General features: G+C 50.8%; 3 protein-coding genes and 1 long non-coding RNA gene across 10 annotated transcripts in view; 1 reads left to right on the top strand and 3 right to left on the bottom strand.

Moving 5' to 3' along the window:
* Window positions 1–150: 150 nt before the first annotated feature.
* GAPDH (glyceraldehyde-3-phosphate dehydrogenase) lies at window positions 151–4191 on the bottom strand. Its single transcript, XM_031610235.2, has 12 exons — window positions 4074–4191; window positions 3660–3700; window positions 2927–3026; window positions 2541–2647; window positions 2366–2456; window positions 2064–2179; window positions 1885–1966; window positions 1571–1722; window positions 1355–1433; window positions 1049–1132; window positions 817–914; window positions 151–449 (listed from the first exon to the last, which is right to left on the bottom strand). The coding sequence occupies exons 2-12, from the start codon at window positions 3680–3682 to the stop codon at window positions 380–382; spliced, it is 1002 nt and encodes a 333-aa protein (XP_031466095.1). The 5' UTR covers window positions 3683–3700; window positions 4074–4191; the 3' UTR covers window positions 151–379.
* A 1723-nt stretch (window positions 4192–5914) lies between these two features.
* On the bottom strand, window positions 5915–8255 carry LOC116239968 (uncharacterized). The gene is made up of 2 exons (XM_031610238.2): window positions 7524–8255; window positions 5915–6187 (listed from the first exon to the last, which is right to left on the bottom strand). Exons 1-2 carry the CDS (start codon window positions 7986–7988, stop codon window positions 5915–5917), a joined length of 738 nt encoding a protein of 245 aa, XP_031466098.2. The 5' UTR covers window positions 7989–8255.
* LOC116239969 (uncharacterized) overlaps window positions 6169–17438 on the top strand; it is a 16009-nt gene continuing 4739 nt past the window's right edge. For 2 of the 7 annotated variants that reach the window (XR_016470360.1, XR_016470361.1), the window contains exons 1-3: window positions 6169–6946; window positions 8952–12249; window positions 12367–12560. This is a non-coding gene — a long non-coding RNA (uncharacterized LOC116239969). The other 5 variants (XR_016470365.1, XR_016470362.1, XR_016470367.1 and 2 more) reach the window with 5 other exon arrangements.
* The window catches only part of NCAPD2 (non-SMC condensin I complex subunit D2), a 24548-nt gene continuing 20447 nt past the window's right edge, over window positions 13338–17438 (bottom strand). Inside the window, 6 exon segments of the mRNA XM_031610225.2 lie at window positions 13338–13447; window positions 13829–13877; window positions 13879–13993; window positions 14110–14236; window positions 14474–14660; window positions 16415–16495. Of these exon segments, the coding sequence (XP_031466085.2) occupies window positions 13430–13447; window positions 13829–13877; window positions 13879–13993; window positions 14110–14236; window positions 14474–14660; window positions 16415–16495 (577 nt within the window). The 3' untranslated portion in view covers window positions 13338–13429.

Here is a 17438-nt window from a genome sequence, read left to right as displayed (position 1 = left end):
TCACAGCTTTAATGCACTGTCAGTAGAGCTCCAAGCACAAAACACTGCAGAGCACTTGGTGGAGTTGCTGAAGCAGCTATTATGGGCTAGCTGGGCCATCTTAAAGCATTTGATGAATTCCTTTTTCCTTCCCAATGACACACAAAGCACTTCAGATGGTGAACACTTTTATTGATGTAAGGTGGTACACAAACAGATCAGTTTCTATCAGCCTCTCCCACCTCCCCCAGGCTGAGGAAGAAATTGGAGGAGTGGGGGAGACAGAAGGGAACAGAACTGGCCTCTCACTGCAGGATGCAGAACTGAGTGGTGGTGAAGAGCAAGGGGCTCCAACAAAGGGTCCTGCTTCCCTAGGCAGCAGGGGGACTGTGTGCCTGGCTCACTCCTTGGATGCCATGTGGACCATCAAGTCCACAACACGGTTGCTGTATCCAAACTCATTGTCATACCTGCGAAGGGAAACAGAAGTGCTATCAGCACTGACCTGTTCCTTGTATCCCTTTTCATGTTACTACTCTTCCAGCCCCAGCCCGTACAACCAAATGGGAAGGCTTCCCATTCACTCCTTATAAAGTAGGCAGCATCTCATCTACCCTCCATTACAGGAAGACACCAGCAGCCATTTCAGATATGAAGCCATCTCACTAGAGACTGTCACATGCTAGAGCCACCTCAACTCAGCAGGGATCGGTGTTGCCATGCATTGTCAGATGGTGCTGATGAAATGAAGCAGCACAGAACTGCACCAGAACTGCCAGTCTCTACCTCCCAGTCCCCACCTCCCAGTCCCCCCCCCCATCCTGAGGCTGTGCATACCAGGAAACAAGCTTGACAAAGTGGTCATTCAGTGCAATGCCAGCACCCGCATCAAAGGTGGAGGAATGGCTGTCACCATTGAAGTCACAGGAGACAACCTGAAACAGAGAGACACTGTCAAGCACTCTTCCACCCAATACATGGTAACCAGCCTGAACCACAAGTGCCATCCTAGCAAGGCTGCCACCATCAGAAAAATGAGGCAAGCAACACCTACATAGAAACTATTTACCTGGTCCTCTGTGTATCCTAGGATGCCCTTCAGGGGCCCATCAGCAGCAGCCTTCACTACCCTCTTGATGTCATCATACTTGGCCTGAAAAAGAGACAGAAGTTAAGATGGTCAAATCCCATCTCAAAGTGCCAGCTACAGCCCAGACACAGGGAACCGCAAAACACTAGCTGTGCATATCAGGTGCTATTTTCAGCAAAAACAATTTTTATATTAAATAAAGGGATGTAGAAGGGGCAAAACTCCAGGTATGAAGAAATTTAGAGGCAAGCCTGAAGATTTTTAAGCCTTTTCCCCAACACTTACTGGTTTCTCCAGACGGCAGGTCAGGTCAACAACAGAGACATTGGGGGTGGGCACACGGAAAGCCATTCCAGTAAGCTTCCTGCAAGAAATATATCAGCAGGGAACAGCATAAGCATCCCTCTACCAGCACTGTTCTACTACAAAAATGTTTGAACCAGCCAGAAGCCAGCACTGGCTCCTACCTCCTTCTGACACAGAAAGACAGACAATGCTCACCCATTGAGCTCAGGGATGACTTTCCCCACAGCCTTAGCAGCCCCAGTGGATGCTGGGATGATGTTCTGGGCAGCACCTCTGCCATCCCTCCACAGCTTCCCAGAGGGGCCATCCACCGTCTTCTGTGTGGCTGTGATGGCATGGACAGTGGTCTGGGGAAAGAGAGCACCGAAATAAGATGACAGTCATTTTCTCCAGAGAAAGCATCCACAGCACCTCCTCCCAAACCCAATGGAAGCACTGCATATGGATGCTTTTCATCACACGAGGGACCTGGGGGCAGACATCTTCCTGACATCAAGCTCCAGACCTACCATAAGACCCTCCACAATGCCAAAGTTGTCATGGATGACCTTGGCCAAGGGTGCCAGGCAGTTGGTGGTGCACGAGGCATTGCTGTGGAAGAAGGAAAATCAGCCATATACAACACATGTATATACGTGCAATGAAACCCGGTGAAAATTCCAGGCCAGAGAGCATTCTTCTTCCTTACCTGACAATTTTCAGGGACTTGTCATATTTCTCATGGTTGACACCCATCACAAACATGGGAGCATCAGCTGAGGGAGCTGAGATGATAACACGCTTAGCACCACCCTTCAGATGAGCCTGAAAAAAAAATTAAGATTTAATAACCCAGAATGCCCCAACAGTTGAAAAGCAATACAATCCTCAGACCATCTTATCTCTTCACCTTATCTCTTCCCCATCTTGAAGAGCTCTGTAGATAAGGATGTGCCCCACAGAAATAAGAACCAGCAACCCTTTTCCCACAGGCCACAGTGGCCTACTTACCCCAGCCTTCTCCATGGTGGTGAAGACACCAGTGGACTCCACAACATACTCAGCACCTGCATCTGCCCACTTGATGTTGCTGGGGTCACGCCTGAGAAGGGACAAAACCATGGCAGTTACTCTGGAGGGCACTTACTTTCATCCTCTGGAACAGCAAGAGGAGAAAGCTACTCACTCCTGGAAGATAGTGATGGCATGCCCATTAATCACAAGTTTCCCATTCTCAGCCTTGACAGTGCCCTTGAAGTGTCCATGTGTAGAATCATATTTGAACATGTAAACCTAGCAGAGAGAGGAAAGGTCAGGCATCCTAGATGAAATGCTCCCATCACAATCTCAACTCTCCACCTTCTCAGTGACCTTGTCTAACTGCTCGTCTGCACTTTGCTCTACCCAGTCTCCAAGGTCTGCATCACTATGCCTCGTTTCTGCTTCTTAACCTTCCTGCAAGCCTATGCCAGGTTTCCAAGGGGAGCAGAGCTGGGTGAGCCTCTGGCCCCGCTGAACCATTCTATGCAAGATGCACGTGGTGCCCAGAGGGGGCACTGCAAGGCAACTCACCATGTAGTTCAGATCGATGAAGGGATCATTGATGGCCACCACTTGGACTTTGCCAGAGAGGACGGCAGCCCTGGTGACCAGGCGGCCAATACGGCCAAATCTGGGGAGAAACAGAGAGGGGGATGAGAAGAAGCAGCGAGGAAGGCGCCCAGCTGGACATGGCTGAGCTTATTCACTGCTTTCCCACAGAGCATCTGTGAATCACTGCCCAGGAGGAGTCCAACAGCAGTGGCCAAAGGCCAAGGAGCCATGGTTAAAGATTAAGAACGACCCCCGGCCAGGGCACCCACACCACAAAGGTCAGGTGCTAAATTTACTAAAGGCCCCGGGGATCTGGTTACTCCTCGGTGGGGTGGGAGAAGGTCACATTCCCAGGGCACCGCCGACACACGATCCACCAGGCGACCTTTCCTCGGTTACCCGCTGGCCCCGGCCCACCGACGGGGCACGGGGGAACCCCGATGGGGCCGGGAGACCCTCCGATGGGGCACGCGGGCAGCGCCGGCGCTTCCGGGGTGACTCACCCCGACTCTGCGGGGAAGTGACTCAGCACCGCCACGCGGGGCCGTTACTCCCGGGTCGGGGCCGAGGGGGATCTCGGTGCAACACGATGGGGGTGCCCCCCCCCGCCCTTCAGGCGACCTTGCCCCCCCTCTCCCTCCCCCCCCCACGGGCACGTACATCCCCGAGACCCCGCCCCACCCGGCGCTTCCCGGCTCGGCTCTGCACTCACCCGTTGACTCCGACTTTCACCATCTCGCCTTTATAGTGTTCCTGCGGGAAGAGACCGGCGGTGAGACGTGCGGTGCCGCACGCAAACCGCTAGCCCGGTAACGTCCCCCCACCGCCCACTGCGGAGCGCCGGGAACCGCCCCCCAACCCGCCATCCCTTCCTGCATCCCCATCGAGCTCTCTCCCCCGCAGTTCTCCCCCTCTCCCCTCCACCCCCACCGCCTCCATCTTGCGCCGCCCGCCCCCGCCTTTGTGCCCCGGGCACCACGCGGCCCTGCGCAGAGCCCCCCCCTCCTTCCCCCGCCGCACTCCTCGCGGTCCTACAGTCCCAACCCCTACGGGGGTGCAAGCAGACAGGCGGGTGGGTGAGGTGGGCGGGGGGCTTCTCCTCCCCCATAGCCCCCCCGCCCGTTACCTGCTGCACGTCAACGGCCCCAGCGCGCAGTGAGAAGGTGGCGCAGTGCCGCGCCGCCGCCCTTTATAGACACGGAGGCAGCGCCCCGCGCCCCGCCCCGTCGGGCCGGCGTCGAATGGCAGCGCGGGGGCCGGGCCGGGGCTACGTGCGCGCACGGTGCGGGCGAAGCGGCCCCCCCCTTTTCCCCCTCCCCCCCTCGCAACAAAGGGCGGCCGTTGGGTCGAGGGTGGGCTTGGGGGGTTGGTGCTGTACAACGGCGGCTGTGCGGGGTGGGGGCGGCGAGCGGTGCCCCGGGGCCGGGGAGCTGCGTGCGGACAAAGCCCCACGTGGGGCCGCGGTGTCCCAGGGTGAGGCCGGGGCGATGCGGCTGCAGCACGCGATGCGGTACGGCGGGTGCGGGCTGCGCCGCTGCGGGTATCCGCAGAGCGGTGCGTGGCCGTGAGCGCGACAGAGCGCCGTGCGAGGCTGCGGCCTGCTCGCTCCCCTTCCTCAGCCTTCGCACGTGTTGGCCGCGCAGCCCCGAGCTGCTGGGGTGCGCTGGGTCCCGCATCCATCCCCCGCACGGTGATACCGGGGCGCAGGGCCGCCCGCCGGCCCGGCTCTGAGCCTCCCCGGCGGGCCGTGCGGCGCAGCGTGAGGACCATGCTAATGAGGAACCGCAGCGTCCCGCTGCTCTTGGGACGTGACGGCGGATATCCTCCCGCCGCCTCGAGCTGCCGTCGTGCCGCTCCCGCCTCGGCACGCCTGCGCCTGGCAGCCGGGCCTGCTGTGTGGGCAAGGAGCGGTCACCGCGTGCGAATGCTGGGCCGCCCGGCTTGGTGCGATCCGCTGCGGGGCAGCGGGGCTCGTGTGACCCAAACCGAAGGGCCGCGGGATGGGGACGTGCTGGGTTGAAAGCCTCCATCCCGTGGGACGGAGCGGGTACCTGGAGCCGGGTGCCCGGCGGGAGGAAGCTGCGGGAGGGGGACGTGGAGGGGTGAGGCGGGTTCCCCTTTCGGCTCCGGCTGCAAGGGAGGGGATGGAGGATACCGGGGTGGGGGGGGTGGGGGGTCCGAGCGAGGGGTCACGCAGCTCCCGTAACCCAACTCTCCTTGTGTAGCTGCTATTCCCGGTGCACCGAGGGGCAGCGGCTAAGTTTAGCCCCAGCCTGAGGTTACGACCTTTTCTTAAAGGCCAGGGGAGGCGGCGGTGCGGCCCTGCCGGGGGGTGCGAGCCCGGTGCTGGGGGAGCCCCCGCACGTCGCGGGGTCAGGGCTGGCAGGGCACGCGGAGGCCCCTCTGTTTGCTCGGCAAACACTGCAGCGTCCGAGGGGCAGAGCGTGGCGGAACGAGACAACGCGGCGGTCCCGAGGCCGCGATCGATGCGTCGGCCGCCCATCCTCCCCCGCTCCTCCTCCTCCTCCTCCTCCTCCGCAGCGCCGGGCCCCGCACGCGCGTGCCGCCCGGCCCACCCGGAATGGCGGCGGCACCCAAAATGGCCCCGCGCGTGGGGGCCGCGCCGTGCCGCGCCGCGCCGCGGACTTTGCCGCCATCTCCCGGCGGGTGCGGTGAGGGTCGCGCGTCTCGGCAGCCCTTCAGCGCTGCGGGCGCCTCTGGCGCGAGCTCCGACACGAGGGTTCACACGGCTCGGTTTAATTCACGAGTCCTCGGCGCGGCGCGGCTCCCCGCCCTGCCCTGCCCTCGGGGCTCCCGCTGCTGCCTGCTCCATCCCGTCCCGTCCCGAGCTGGGTCTCGTCCCGGGCCGGCTCTCCACGCCCCTGCTCTCTGCCTGCGAACGAGCGAGGCCAGGGCCGGCCTCCTGCCGTCCTCACTTCGGGCCCCCTCACCTCCAGTCTCTCCAGGCTAACAGCCCAACCCGCTGAAGGCCCCAATGCGGTCCATTTTCAGCCCAAAGCAGCCCCGGGGCACGGCCTTCCAGGCCCAGTCTCCAGAGAGAGCTCTTTTGCGACTGGCGAGGGCCTTGCGCCAGAGCAGGGGGTGTGCAGCTCGGGGCCCAGACAGGAGGAGCGGCAGTGGGGGGGAGAGCAGCTGCGGTTCAGAGCTGGACCCCTCTTTCATGTCCTCCTCGGCCAGCACGGATTCGGAGTCCGAGGGCAGCAGATGAGAAAGGAGCACCTGAGACATAGGGATAAATGGAGGAGATGGGTGAGGGTGGATTGCCTGTGCTCCCATACCCCAGCACACTGTCCCACTCTCCTTCCCTCAGACTCAGGCAGGACATAAAATGGTGCTTGTGCAGAAGGACCCATGCCTGTGACCTTGCATCCAGACCAAGGACACTGAAGGAAGGCCGGGTCTGCAGCTACCCAGCCTTAGCTGATTTTGCTGCCCAAAGAACAGGAAGGAATGCTGTGGGCATTACTGTCTCTGTTCCTTGCCCTGCTGCTAGCAGATAGTTCTCTCTATACTTGGAAAATAATGGAGGCATCAGCCCTTGTTCTTGGTGAAGCTGAGTTCTACTGTGTGCTCAGAGTGTTTTGTCATGTTTCTTTTTTTCCAGAGGGCAGTGTCACAGAGGAACCGTTACCATAAAGCAGTCAAGTATTAGAATGGGCCTAAGGAAGGCAGGCTCCTCATCTGCTGGGAAGTTTCCATACTTTCTGTGCAGACGGGCATGTTCTAATTTAATTACACGCCTCCATCACTGCCAGCATCCTGCAGTGGCAGGGAGATGGGTCAGCAGGTACCCTGGGGGCACACTACTGCTGCCCATGGCAGCAGCCTGCAGTGGCTACTCCACGCCTGTGCATCACATGGATGCTTGCTGACCTATGGCTGAGGATGCCTTTATGCAATTGAGCTCTGTCCTCTCTGGCAGCAAGTTAATAGAAGCAGACAGAGGCATCTTCAGAGAGGAGTGAAAGTGTCTCCATGGTGAGTCATAGCGGAATCAGTCCTGCATTTCTAGTTCACATCCTAGCTGCTTCCCTGCAGCTTTCTTCTTGGACAGAGAAGCTGATGTGAAGGCAGAGTGCTGGGGCTTGGGTTAGGGCTAGGGGACAAGGAAGCTGGGTTGATTTAAAAGCCATAAGTATTGTTTCTGCAATTGATGAAGTTAAAAGATTTAACAAAGATTTAATAAAACAAAGAAGCCCTTCCCCCTGCAGAGGACAGGACTATAACTTTAGGTGGCTATTGCCACAGGACTCAATAAGATAGGACTATTCTCTTTGCAGCCAGAAGCCTCTGCATGCAGTAAAGAGACCCACAGCCAGGAGCACTCACTAAAAGGCTGTTGCCTTACCCCTACCTTGAAATGTTGGCAACTCCCCAAGGAGCTAGCTCGTAAAGACAGTCAGCCTAGAGCTGAGGCTGTTGGACTGAAGGGGAGGGAGCAGCCCTTGGGAGCTGGGATGTTGGGTCACCGCTCACGCCATGTTCAAACATGACCCCCCCAAATTGCCCCTGCCACTCCCAAAGCTTCCTGCAGCTCCATCCCAGTCCCTCCTACCTGGAGCCTTTGTCCTGATGAGGACATCGCTTGTACGCTGGCAGAGAGCAGAACTAGGAGGAGGAAAAGCGAGCAGGGCCACGCTGGGAGCCCCAGCATCTTCTCTTTATTTGAGGACTTAGGGAGGTGAAACAGGATCTGTAGCCTCTGTGAGCCCCGTCCCCTCTTTGCCTTTATAGTGTTGGTTCTGGCAGGCGCCTGCCCCCCAGCTCTGCTGCATGCCCCCCTGGAGCTCCTTAACCTTTCAGCCCTTTTGTCCATGGTGATATATTTCAGGGTGAGCTCAGTGAGACCCCTTCCTCTAAAGAAAAAAGACACAAAAGTGTTTGCTGAGTGTCTGGGAAGACAAATGTAAGCCAAGCTGCTGCTGGCTGGGGCCTGGAGGTATCTGTCAGGATCAGTATGAGACTTCAGGACGTCCAGAAAAAGGGTATTGGAGACTGTGGTATGCAGTGACACTGACATTCTCTGAGGCAGAGTGCTGTTAATGTTATTGCTTTAACCACAGTGAGCATGAGCTGCAGCTCAGCTGGCAATAGTCTCACTGCTGACTGCAGTGAGCTGTCACAAATCTGGTGCTGTGACAGTATAGGCTCTGTTTTTTAACACCTATGTTTTGATGAGCTGGTTGGCTAGGGGACATGGAACTTGTGCTGCAGTAGATGTATGGGTTTTTGTGTTAACTCTGGAATCTGTGGCAGTGATACAGTGATAGGAACATGGATCTAAGCACACGTGGGCACACAGCTTGCACACTGGTTGTTCTGAGTCATAGCTCAGTGTGTACCATCTGTGGGGCTGGGCTGAGTTTCCAGAGGAACCAGCACAGGAAAGCACTTGTCGAGGCTGAACTTGCACTTTCTCAAGCTCAGGTGCACAATGGGAGTAGGATGGCGAGGAGCAGACTCCTGCCTCCTAAATCTTCAGGCTATTAGCTCCCCCCCTTTGTTTACCTCTCCCATTTTACTGTAGTTTCTCACCAGCTGAACAACGCAATGAGGTCACTGTTTGAAACCAGAGTACAGAAGTCAGCCTGGGTGTGAAGACAGTAACTAATCAGGAAAGTTTGCTGAGGGAAAGAAAGGGGAGACTGTACCCTGTTTCAGGAGCAGTTGGGAGGTGTAATAATACCTTGAATTTCCCTTTTTTCAGTATCACTGCATACAGCAATTGAGATGAAAGTTGATAGACAATGTTCTGCTGTCTACTATTTATCCTATTTACTTGCTCTTCTTTTCTTTCTTTTCTTTCTTTCTTTCTTTCTTTCTTTCTTTCTTTCTTTCTTTCTTTCTTTCTTTCTTTTCTTTCTTTTCTTTCTTTTCTTTCTTTTCTTTCTTTCTTTTTTTAAAGAAAAAAATGAGTCTTTTGCAGTGATAACAAAAGTCACAGTTCAGATACTTGCCCTGTCTTACTTTCCATCCTTTGCAGGCATTTTTCACTTCATATACAGACCTGTGGTTCCCTTTCTTCTCAGCCCAACAAAACAGAAAGCATAATGAACCACTTTACACCAACCTTGTGAAATTTGAGTGTAGAGCTTGCATCTGGAGCACTGAGGTTGGAAGCAGGTGAGATTTTGCCCAGGTAGGACAAGGTGTGGGGTCATATCCAGGTATGTACCCCTTGATACCTGTGACCCATGGATGATACTACCCAGGCCCCTGTTGGGAGACATTTAATGGGGAACAAGATTATCATAGTACCATAGAATCACCAAGGTTGGAAAAGACACCTAAGATCACACAATCATAGAATCACAGAATGGGCTGGGTTGAAAATGATCATCTAGTTTAGTAGGGTCACCAACCACCAGGCCAGGCTGCCCAGAGCCACATCCAGCCTGGCCTTGAATGCCTCCAGGGACGGGACATCCACAACCTCCTTGGGCAACCTGTTCCAGTGTGTCACCACCTTCTGTGTGAAAACCTTCCTCCTAATATCTAACCTAAACCTCCCCTGCCTCAGTTTAAAACCATTCCCCCTTGTCCTATCACTTGTAAACAGCCATTCCCCCTCCTGTTTATATGCTCCCTTCAAGTACTGGAAGGCCACAATAAGGTCTCCCTGGAGCCTTCTTTTCTCCAAGCTAAACAAGCCCAGCTCCCTCAACCTTTCCTCATAGGAGAGGTGCTCCAGCCCTCTGATCATCTCAGTTCCCCTCCTCTGGACCCGCTCCAAGAGCTCCAAGTCCTTCCTGTACTGGGGACTCCAGGCCTGGATGCAGTATTGCAGATGGGGTCTCACAAGAGCCGAGTAGAGGGGGACAATCAGCTCCCTCTCCCTGCTGGCCATTCCTCTTTTAATGCAGGCCAGAACACAGTTGGCCTTCCAGACTGCAATCACACACTGCTGGCTCATGTCCAGCTTCTCATCTCCCAGGACCTCCAAGTCCTTCTCCACAGGGCTGCTCTCAAGTTCTTCCCCCAGTCTGTATTAATACCTGGGATTGCCCCAACCCAGCTGCAGCACCCTGCATTTGGCCTTATTGAACTTCATTAAGTTTTCATGGGCCCAATTCTCCAGCCTGTCCAGGTCCCTCTGGATGGCTTCTGTTCCTTCCAATGTATTGACCACACCATTTAGCCAAGATCAACCAATCCAACTGTCCATCTATCATCAGTATTTCCCACTAAACTATGGCCTTCAGTACAACATCTAAATGTTTCTTGAATACTTACAGAGACCCCCCCAGGGGTGGCAGCCTGTTCCAGCACCTGACCACTCACTGGGAGAAGCAGCATTTCCTAGCGTCCAACATGAATCTCCCCTGGTGCAACTTGAGGCCATTCCCTCTAGTCCTGTTACTAGTTACATGGGAGAAGAGGCCAGCCCCCAGCTCACCACAACCTCCCTTCAGGTAGTTGTAGAGAGCCTCCTCTTCTCCAGACGGAACTTTCCCAGTTCCCTTACCTACTCCTCATGTGACTTGTGCTCCGGACCCCTCACCAGCTTCACTGCCCTTCTCTGGACACACTCCAGGGCCTCATTGTCTTTCTTGCAGTGAGGGGCCCAAAACTTAACACAGTAGTCGAGGTGCAGCATCACCAGGATTCAGTACAGAGGGAATTTCCACACCAACCTTTTAAACCACACGTGACTGGTAGAGAATCAGGATGTGCTGCTTATGTGGGCATTCAGAGTACTGGCGTGGTGCACACGATACACACGCACAGCCCTTCCACGTGCCAGCGCTTTGCAGTGAGGAGATGTGAAAGTTTCAGAGGGGTGGGAGAAAGGGGAGGGAGAAACTGGGAAGTGCGCATGTATTCATCCCACATTTCAATCTCTGAGGATATTGGTTCCGTACTTCCTATTCACATCCTACCATCTTGAAGCAGCTGAGGCAGTCTGCTAGAGCTTTCATGCTGCTATTAAGACAGCCACAGGCAGATTCATTTCACATTGACTGCAACAGTTCAATCAACTCTTTCCCGAGTCAAAGATAAGAAAAAACAACAAAAAATGACAATGCTTTTTTTCTGATACAAAACGTAGCGGAAGATTGGTCTGGTAGCCCTTTTACATGGTAGCCTCTATGATGCAGGAATGCCAGAAATGCTTGCAGCTGCTCCAAACTGTAGCCCAGCTGCATGGACACTGAGCTCTGCAGGAATGGAACTCCCAATTGACTGGTTCTATACCATGCAAGAAACTTAGGAAACTGTAGAAAATTTGGAAAATTTTATTGCAAATTTGCAAGTCCTACAAAACCTGGATAAATTTGCAAGCATGGCCCAACTCAGGTGGAATGAAGTTGCAGCTGCTTTGCATCCCAGATCCTTGCTAAGAGTGCAGTAGGACTGAATAGTTACTCTGTCATGTCCTGGCAACGACTGAGAAGTAAAAAGGCTCTGGCAGGCGATGAGTCCCTGATTGCCCCAGTTTTTGCAGCCTGAAATAGGTTATTGTCCTTTCCTCTCTGGTGTTAACAAGTTGCCTCTGTAAAAACCCTTTTCCTTCTGATGCTGGGACACTGATTCCAGAGCTTACAAAACCATTAGAAAAATACTCTCCTGCTGAATTGCAATCAGTCTTTTACAAGCAAATGGAAAGGAGCCGGACAGAGGGTGGGAGGACTACGAACTGGATGAAGTATTCTGTGGATACCCCTTGGCAATGCAGAAGGCTGGGGGCTGCTGCAGGCTCCAAGGAATGGCCAATGTTCATGTCATTTCAATTAGGACCATGGGTAGGAACACGGAACCAGCTATGGAATGGAGCCCCTTGGGGAACACAGATTTCACTTACCATCATGCTAGTGTCTCCCTCACTGCAATACAGTCAACATATTATCTCATTCTCATGCATACACTAGATTTAATGTATAAGCTTACAGTGCCCTGAGCTTGGGAGTCCATAGATGCTGTTTCTGTGAGTGGGTGGTAGTGGAGCAATCATGTACACTATGCGTGACTGCTGTATTTTCTGTTAATACTGTAGCTGCTTCCCCTGTTGCTTGTAGCCTTCACTGAATATAAGGCAAGGTAGGAGAGTGGGACAGTAGTGCTGTAGCTTTCTGATCTTCATATTTCATGCAATTGTTCTGTTCTTACAGGTGTACTGGATTTGCGTGTGTGGGGGGTATACTGGTATCTGGCTCTGTGACACAGCAGTGGCTGCAAGGGAACTTAATCTATGCATCCCATCCCCATAAATAGAGCTGTCAGCCTGTGATTTCCCCATCTGCTCATTTCTACAAGCTGCTAACGTGTTTACGTCCATTCAGGTATTAGCATAAAAACACATTCCCAGGCTACTGCAAAGCTATGCAATTTCTAACACTTCCTTTATATAGAGATCAAAATAAACTACTGCAGTCTTTTGTCGCTACTTACTTTCATAGCCAGACCAGAGAACCAAGCAGAAGGCTCTCCTTGCTGGTGGACTGAAGATAAGTACAGTGACTGCGGGAACAGCGAGACACTCAGTGGAAGAACAGGGGAAGATACGCAGGAACCTGCTGAGAACAGGACCCTTCTGCTTGCCGTCCAGCAAGTCACTGGCCTGAGAAGTGTTTGTTTTCTAGGCAACCGCCAGGTAAGAGGAAATAATTCTGTACTACAGCTCTGGGACAAATGCCAATTTGCCTGCGAGACAGGAGGTTAAAGGCTGTTTGTATGATTAACATTCACACTTAGGCACTTCATGTTCACATGGCTTGTCTAAGTGCTAGGCCTGACCCGAGCACTGATGTTGCTTAAGTGCAGCGAGATGAGCAATGCTACCTGCGTAACAAGTGCCAAAGTTATCCTGTATAGCTTTGACAAAAGTAATTCTGCACTTAAAAAAAAAAAATTATTTGTATTTTCTTTCCTACTCAGGTTACATGGTCTACATTCCACTATTCCTCACCTTTTCTTTGAGATCTGTTCAAGAAAAGTAACTTCCCCTCAAAGTCCTCCTGGTCTCTGCAGAGCAAGACCCTCAAAGCAATCAAACATAAAAGGGCCTAAGCCCAGCAAAATTACTGGGCCTGTGTCAAGAGAAGGTGAATGGTGTACTTATACCCTGGTACAAAATGGGGAAGGAATAAGTATACTCAGTGATTACATTTGGCTGTTTTCTTTTTTTTTTTCTTCCCAGAGAATAAGTTTGTTTGTTTAAATCAGAGCAGTGTGGTTTCCATCTGCAAAGTCAGGGCAAACAGGCAAAGCAGCAGCCATGTTAATCACTACCTTTCATCGTGGAGATATCAGACAGGTTTTAAATCTTTTCAGCATGTTGCATGACTTTCCATTTTGTCTTCATTTAAAGCACTATGAAATTATGTGGTAATTCAGACAAAAGAAGACTGCTGCAAAAATCAAGCTTTATTTTTAAAGACAGTGGCAGATGGTTCCCTCAGTGCAGCCGTCGGGTTGAAGACCTGGTGATGGGAGTTGTTTTGGTGGGGGTTTCTTCCTCTCTTAATTCTGCCAGTAGCTCTGAAAAAGTAAAGTGTGTCAACAACCATCACTCCACTGCCTTGAACAGAGAAATCTGCATGCAGCTCTTGATCCCCGTGTGCACTCTACCCCTTCTGGAGGAATTACAGAATGTCCTGGGTTAGAAGGAACCTTAACAATCATACAGTTCCAACCCTTTGCCATAGGCAGGGTTGCCATGCACTAGACCAAGTGTAGTAAGACCAGAAGAGTTTCTTCATGCATTTTAGGAGAAAGATAGGAAGAAATTTAGGATTCATCTGGCAGTCCAAAATCCCTGACAAAGTTTCTCCAACAAGCTCTCACCCTTGATACACTAAATCTCCAGTCCTTCTCCACCTCTCTGCTTTTACTTTTGAACATACACGTCTAATGCCTTACCATTCTCAGAGCTGTTCTCTTCATCACTGGAGAAAGTGATAACAGTTTTCTTACGCCGACGGGACTTCTGGACACGTTTATTGTTTCGGAGTGCTTGTGGCCGGGGTGTGACAAAATCATCATCATCCCTGTTGGCTGTGCTCAGGGGCTGACGGCGGCAGCCTGCTAAGAAAAAAGGAAAGGTAGCAGCCTTCTGTCTGTAAGGATGAAGAAAACTCCCTAGGCGTCTCTGCTGGGCTGCAAGGTTAAGGGAGGACTGCAGTCCCACAAATGGAATATACCTGCTGTTGGTTTTCGCTTGGCTGGCTCTGGCAATGGAGTTTTATCACCTTCCTGGCACATCTCTGCTGAATCCAGCCCTTGGTTATGGCAGGCAGACAGCTTCTGCTCCAGCTCTTCAACCAAAGCCTGGTATAGTTGTAACACAGCAGGAAAAAAAAAAAAAAAAAAAAGAGAAAAAACAGAGAGAAGCATTACATCCATGGCATAGCCATCTCCTGCTCCAGGATTTCCATCAGGATCTCTGTTAAGTTGTTGAGACGAAATAGTAGCCTGTTTAACATGGAGAACTGCAAAGCTTTCCGATTACTGTGTTAATAAAGCACTTGTTTTCCAACCTGGATGCTTCCCACCAACCATCCTTACTTTAGTCTCAGGTTTGCTGAATGCTCTGCGGAATCGAACCAGCACAGCTTGGAAACAGCTGTAGACAGCTGGGTCTTGGAGCTTGTCTGCAAAGCAGTCAAAGTTGTCCTGCAGTTTGTGAAGGCCCCGCTCTGAGATGGGAAGCAGAGAAAGGCAGTGGGACAGATCCCGATACTGACGTTCATTTCTGGGAAAGACAAAGATTGCCCATAGTTCATATGAAAAGGTGTGTGTAAAGATGAGCACATCCTACCTCGAACTGAAGCATGCAGGGATAAGGCATTTCCCACAGGTGTTTTCTCCTTATGGAACATGAGATTTAATGATGTTCTGTTACAGATCTGTTACAGGGTGCCACACTGTACAACCACTGTATCCCGCAAAAAATACTGACTTAGTGTCTGTCAGAAACACAAAGGCTTCACTGTTAAAGAATACTTGTTAAAAAGTGTCAGAAGTTATTGCTGGCTAGGTGGAGAAACACGCAGTGATATAAGGGCTCTTTTTGAAGGGCCTCATTTCAACTAAAAAGCATAAAGAAAAAAAAAAAACCTGGCTGCTCTTGAAAATGTCTTTGCTTGTCAGTTACAGGCGTAAAGGACATTTTCATTACAATACAAAGCAAATAGCAACTGCTGTGTCAAAGGACAGGTAGGTCCAGATTCTAGTGAAAGTTACAAATAATAAAAAAAAAATCCAAATTAATGTCTTCAGTATAGCTCACCGAGACAGAATGGGAGTAAAAACACTAGGTCAAAGTCCCTCTTAGGCATGTGTACAAAACAGAGGGCTTACATATACACTCAAAATGTACTGTCCAAACAGAGAAAAAGAGCTGCAGCATCCAGGTGTTAAATGTGGAGACAGTCATACTTGGCATGTTGCTAATTAGAACTCCAGAAATCCTAAGAATGGTGGCTGCATAATCTTTCCTGATAAGCTCCTGTATTAGCCTTGAATAAGAGTCTTGCTCTAGCAATACCTCTAGTGAGCACTAAACCGATCATCTCTTTGGTACAGTGGTGACATTAGGACAGCATAGCAAAAGCTAGATGTGTTACAGCCACAAGGATCTTTACAAGCGAGTCTGAAGACCTCACCACTGTTCCTAGGATAAAATTTTGAGAGAGGGGCCACTTTCTACTCTGGCTCAGGAAACAAAATCCAAATATTTCTCAGGAATATGCAACTCCCTGAGGCAGCTGAGTTGGTCACATGCCCAGGCACTGTGTACAAACAGCCAAGATAAGCAGACACAGCTTTAAACCTCAAGGGCAAAGTCACAACTGTGGAGATGGAACACCATAGGAATGGAGGAATGTTGGGTGCACCAAATCCAGTAGAAGATAAAGATAACAAAGAAAATATTTGACAGAGGCACGTTCACTTCTTCTGTCTTTTTTTCTTGAGGAAAAATACAAGTCAGTGAAGTTACAGCTTGAGGTGCAAAGGGAAAGAAGCATTAACAAAAAAAAAAAAAAAAAAGTTTCTAGTAGGCAAGAAGATACCCCAGATGCATAGGATAGGCTCTGGACTGTTATATTCTTTAATCAGCACCATAAACAAGTCATGTCTTGCAGACAGTAGAATAATATATATCATGTGGTACAAGCAGTCAAACAAGAAAACAGTCTGCAGCATAGTCAGAACTGAACAAGCTGTCCAGACAGAACAAGAATGGGACAGATAAGGAGATCCCAGCACCTCAGTTTAACACATTCATTTTTTTATTTTATTCTTTTTTTAAACTGAGGTGCCTGTGGAGAAGGACCCGAAGGGTCATAGAATGTCCTGGTTTGGAAGGGATCTTAATGATCATCCAGTTCCAACCCTTTCCCATAGGCAGAGTTGCCACCTACTAGATCACAGTGTAATAAGACAAGGATATATTTTATTCATGTATTTTAGGAGAAATATAGGAAATTTATGATTTAAACTCACCTAGCAGTCCGGAATCGCTGACAAAGTTTCTCCACCAAGCTCTCAGTCTGTTTGTCTTTTGTGATATATGAGAAGAGATGTCTGCAAAGGAAAAGCATAGTAAAGCTGAAAGCTTAGAGAGGAAATCCCATTTCTACCTTCACCACAGCTTGCTTGCAGATCTCCTGCCCAGTGATCAGCTAGGTGGTTCTCCAAATGTGAAGACTAGAAAGCTCTACACACCTCAGACTCTGTTCAGGAGAAGCTATTAGCATATAATATGTTGTAAGTAATAATCGCAGTCCCTGTTGGAGGACAGCTGCTATAATAATTGTAACTGCATGTTTGTTAAGAAGCACCTGCCTACCTAAGACAAAATACAGCTAAGTAATACAGCTAAAGCAAGGACTCTTGCAGGTCTGGAATGAGAACTGCTTATGCCTGTGTGAGGTAGGTGGGTTGCTGAAAAGGCTGCAGTACCTATTTCTGCTCAGTTCCTTCCATACAATTTTAAGAGAAGCAACGCCTCCAGATGATCTCCCCACTTCAGAGCTGTGCTACAGACCAGTATGTCTGAAAAGGCAGACTGTACTGGGTGTAGGGTGGCATGCAGACTTTCTTTTCTCAAAAATCATTATTTTGCTGAAGGTACATTGCTATACATTTTCAACAATAGAAAAGTGAACATTATTTTACAGTAAAGAGGGAACAAAGCTGAACAGAACTGAAACATCAACTTGATCCCACATTTTTCTCAGCTTTTTGAGGAATAAGACAACGTTGACTTGAAGACAGTTAAGTACTCTATATTTTGCATGATGCCCTCTTAGAAGCTATTGAATAACTGAATTCTCTGTATTAAAAAGGTATGGCACATAGTCCTCCTTTTTCTTCTACCAACAATTCTGTTAAATTATTCTTAGTCAAGTTGCTGCTGGCTTTTATGTAGCTGCCACAAGTACATCCTTGTTTGGTCTTTGTCATGCCTACAACCACCACCAAATCAAGCTTCCTTTCTTTTAAGCTATGGAACTGACACTCTATC

This window comes from Phasianus colchicus, chromosome 1, assembly GCF_987193195.1.
Source record: "Phasianus colchicus chromosome 1, bPhaCol1.hap1.1, whole genome shotgun sequence".
Lineage (NCBI taxonomy): Eukaryota > Metazoa > Chordata > Aves > Galliformes > Phasianidae > Phasianus > Phasianus colchicus.
Note: the sequence above shows the minus strand (reverse complement) of the source record. Positions and strands in the feature narration are given on the sequence as shown.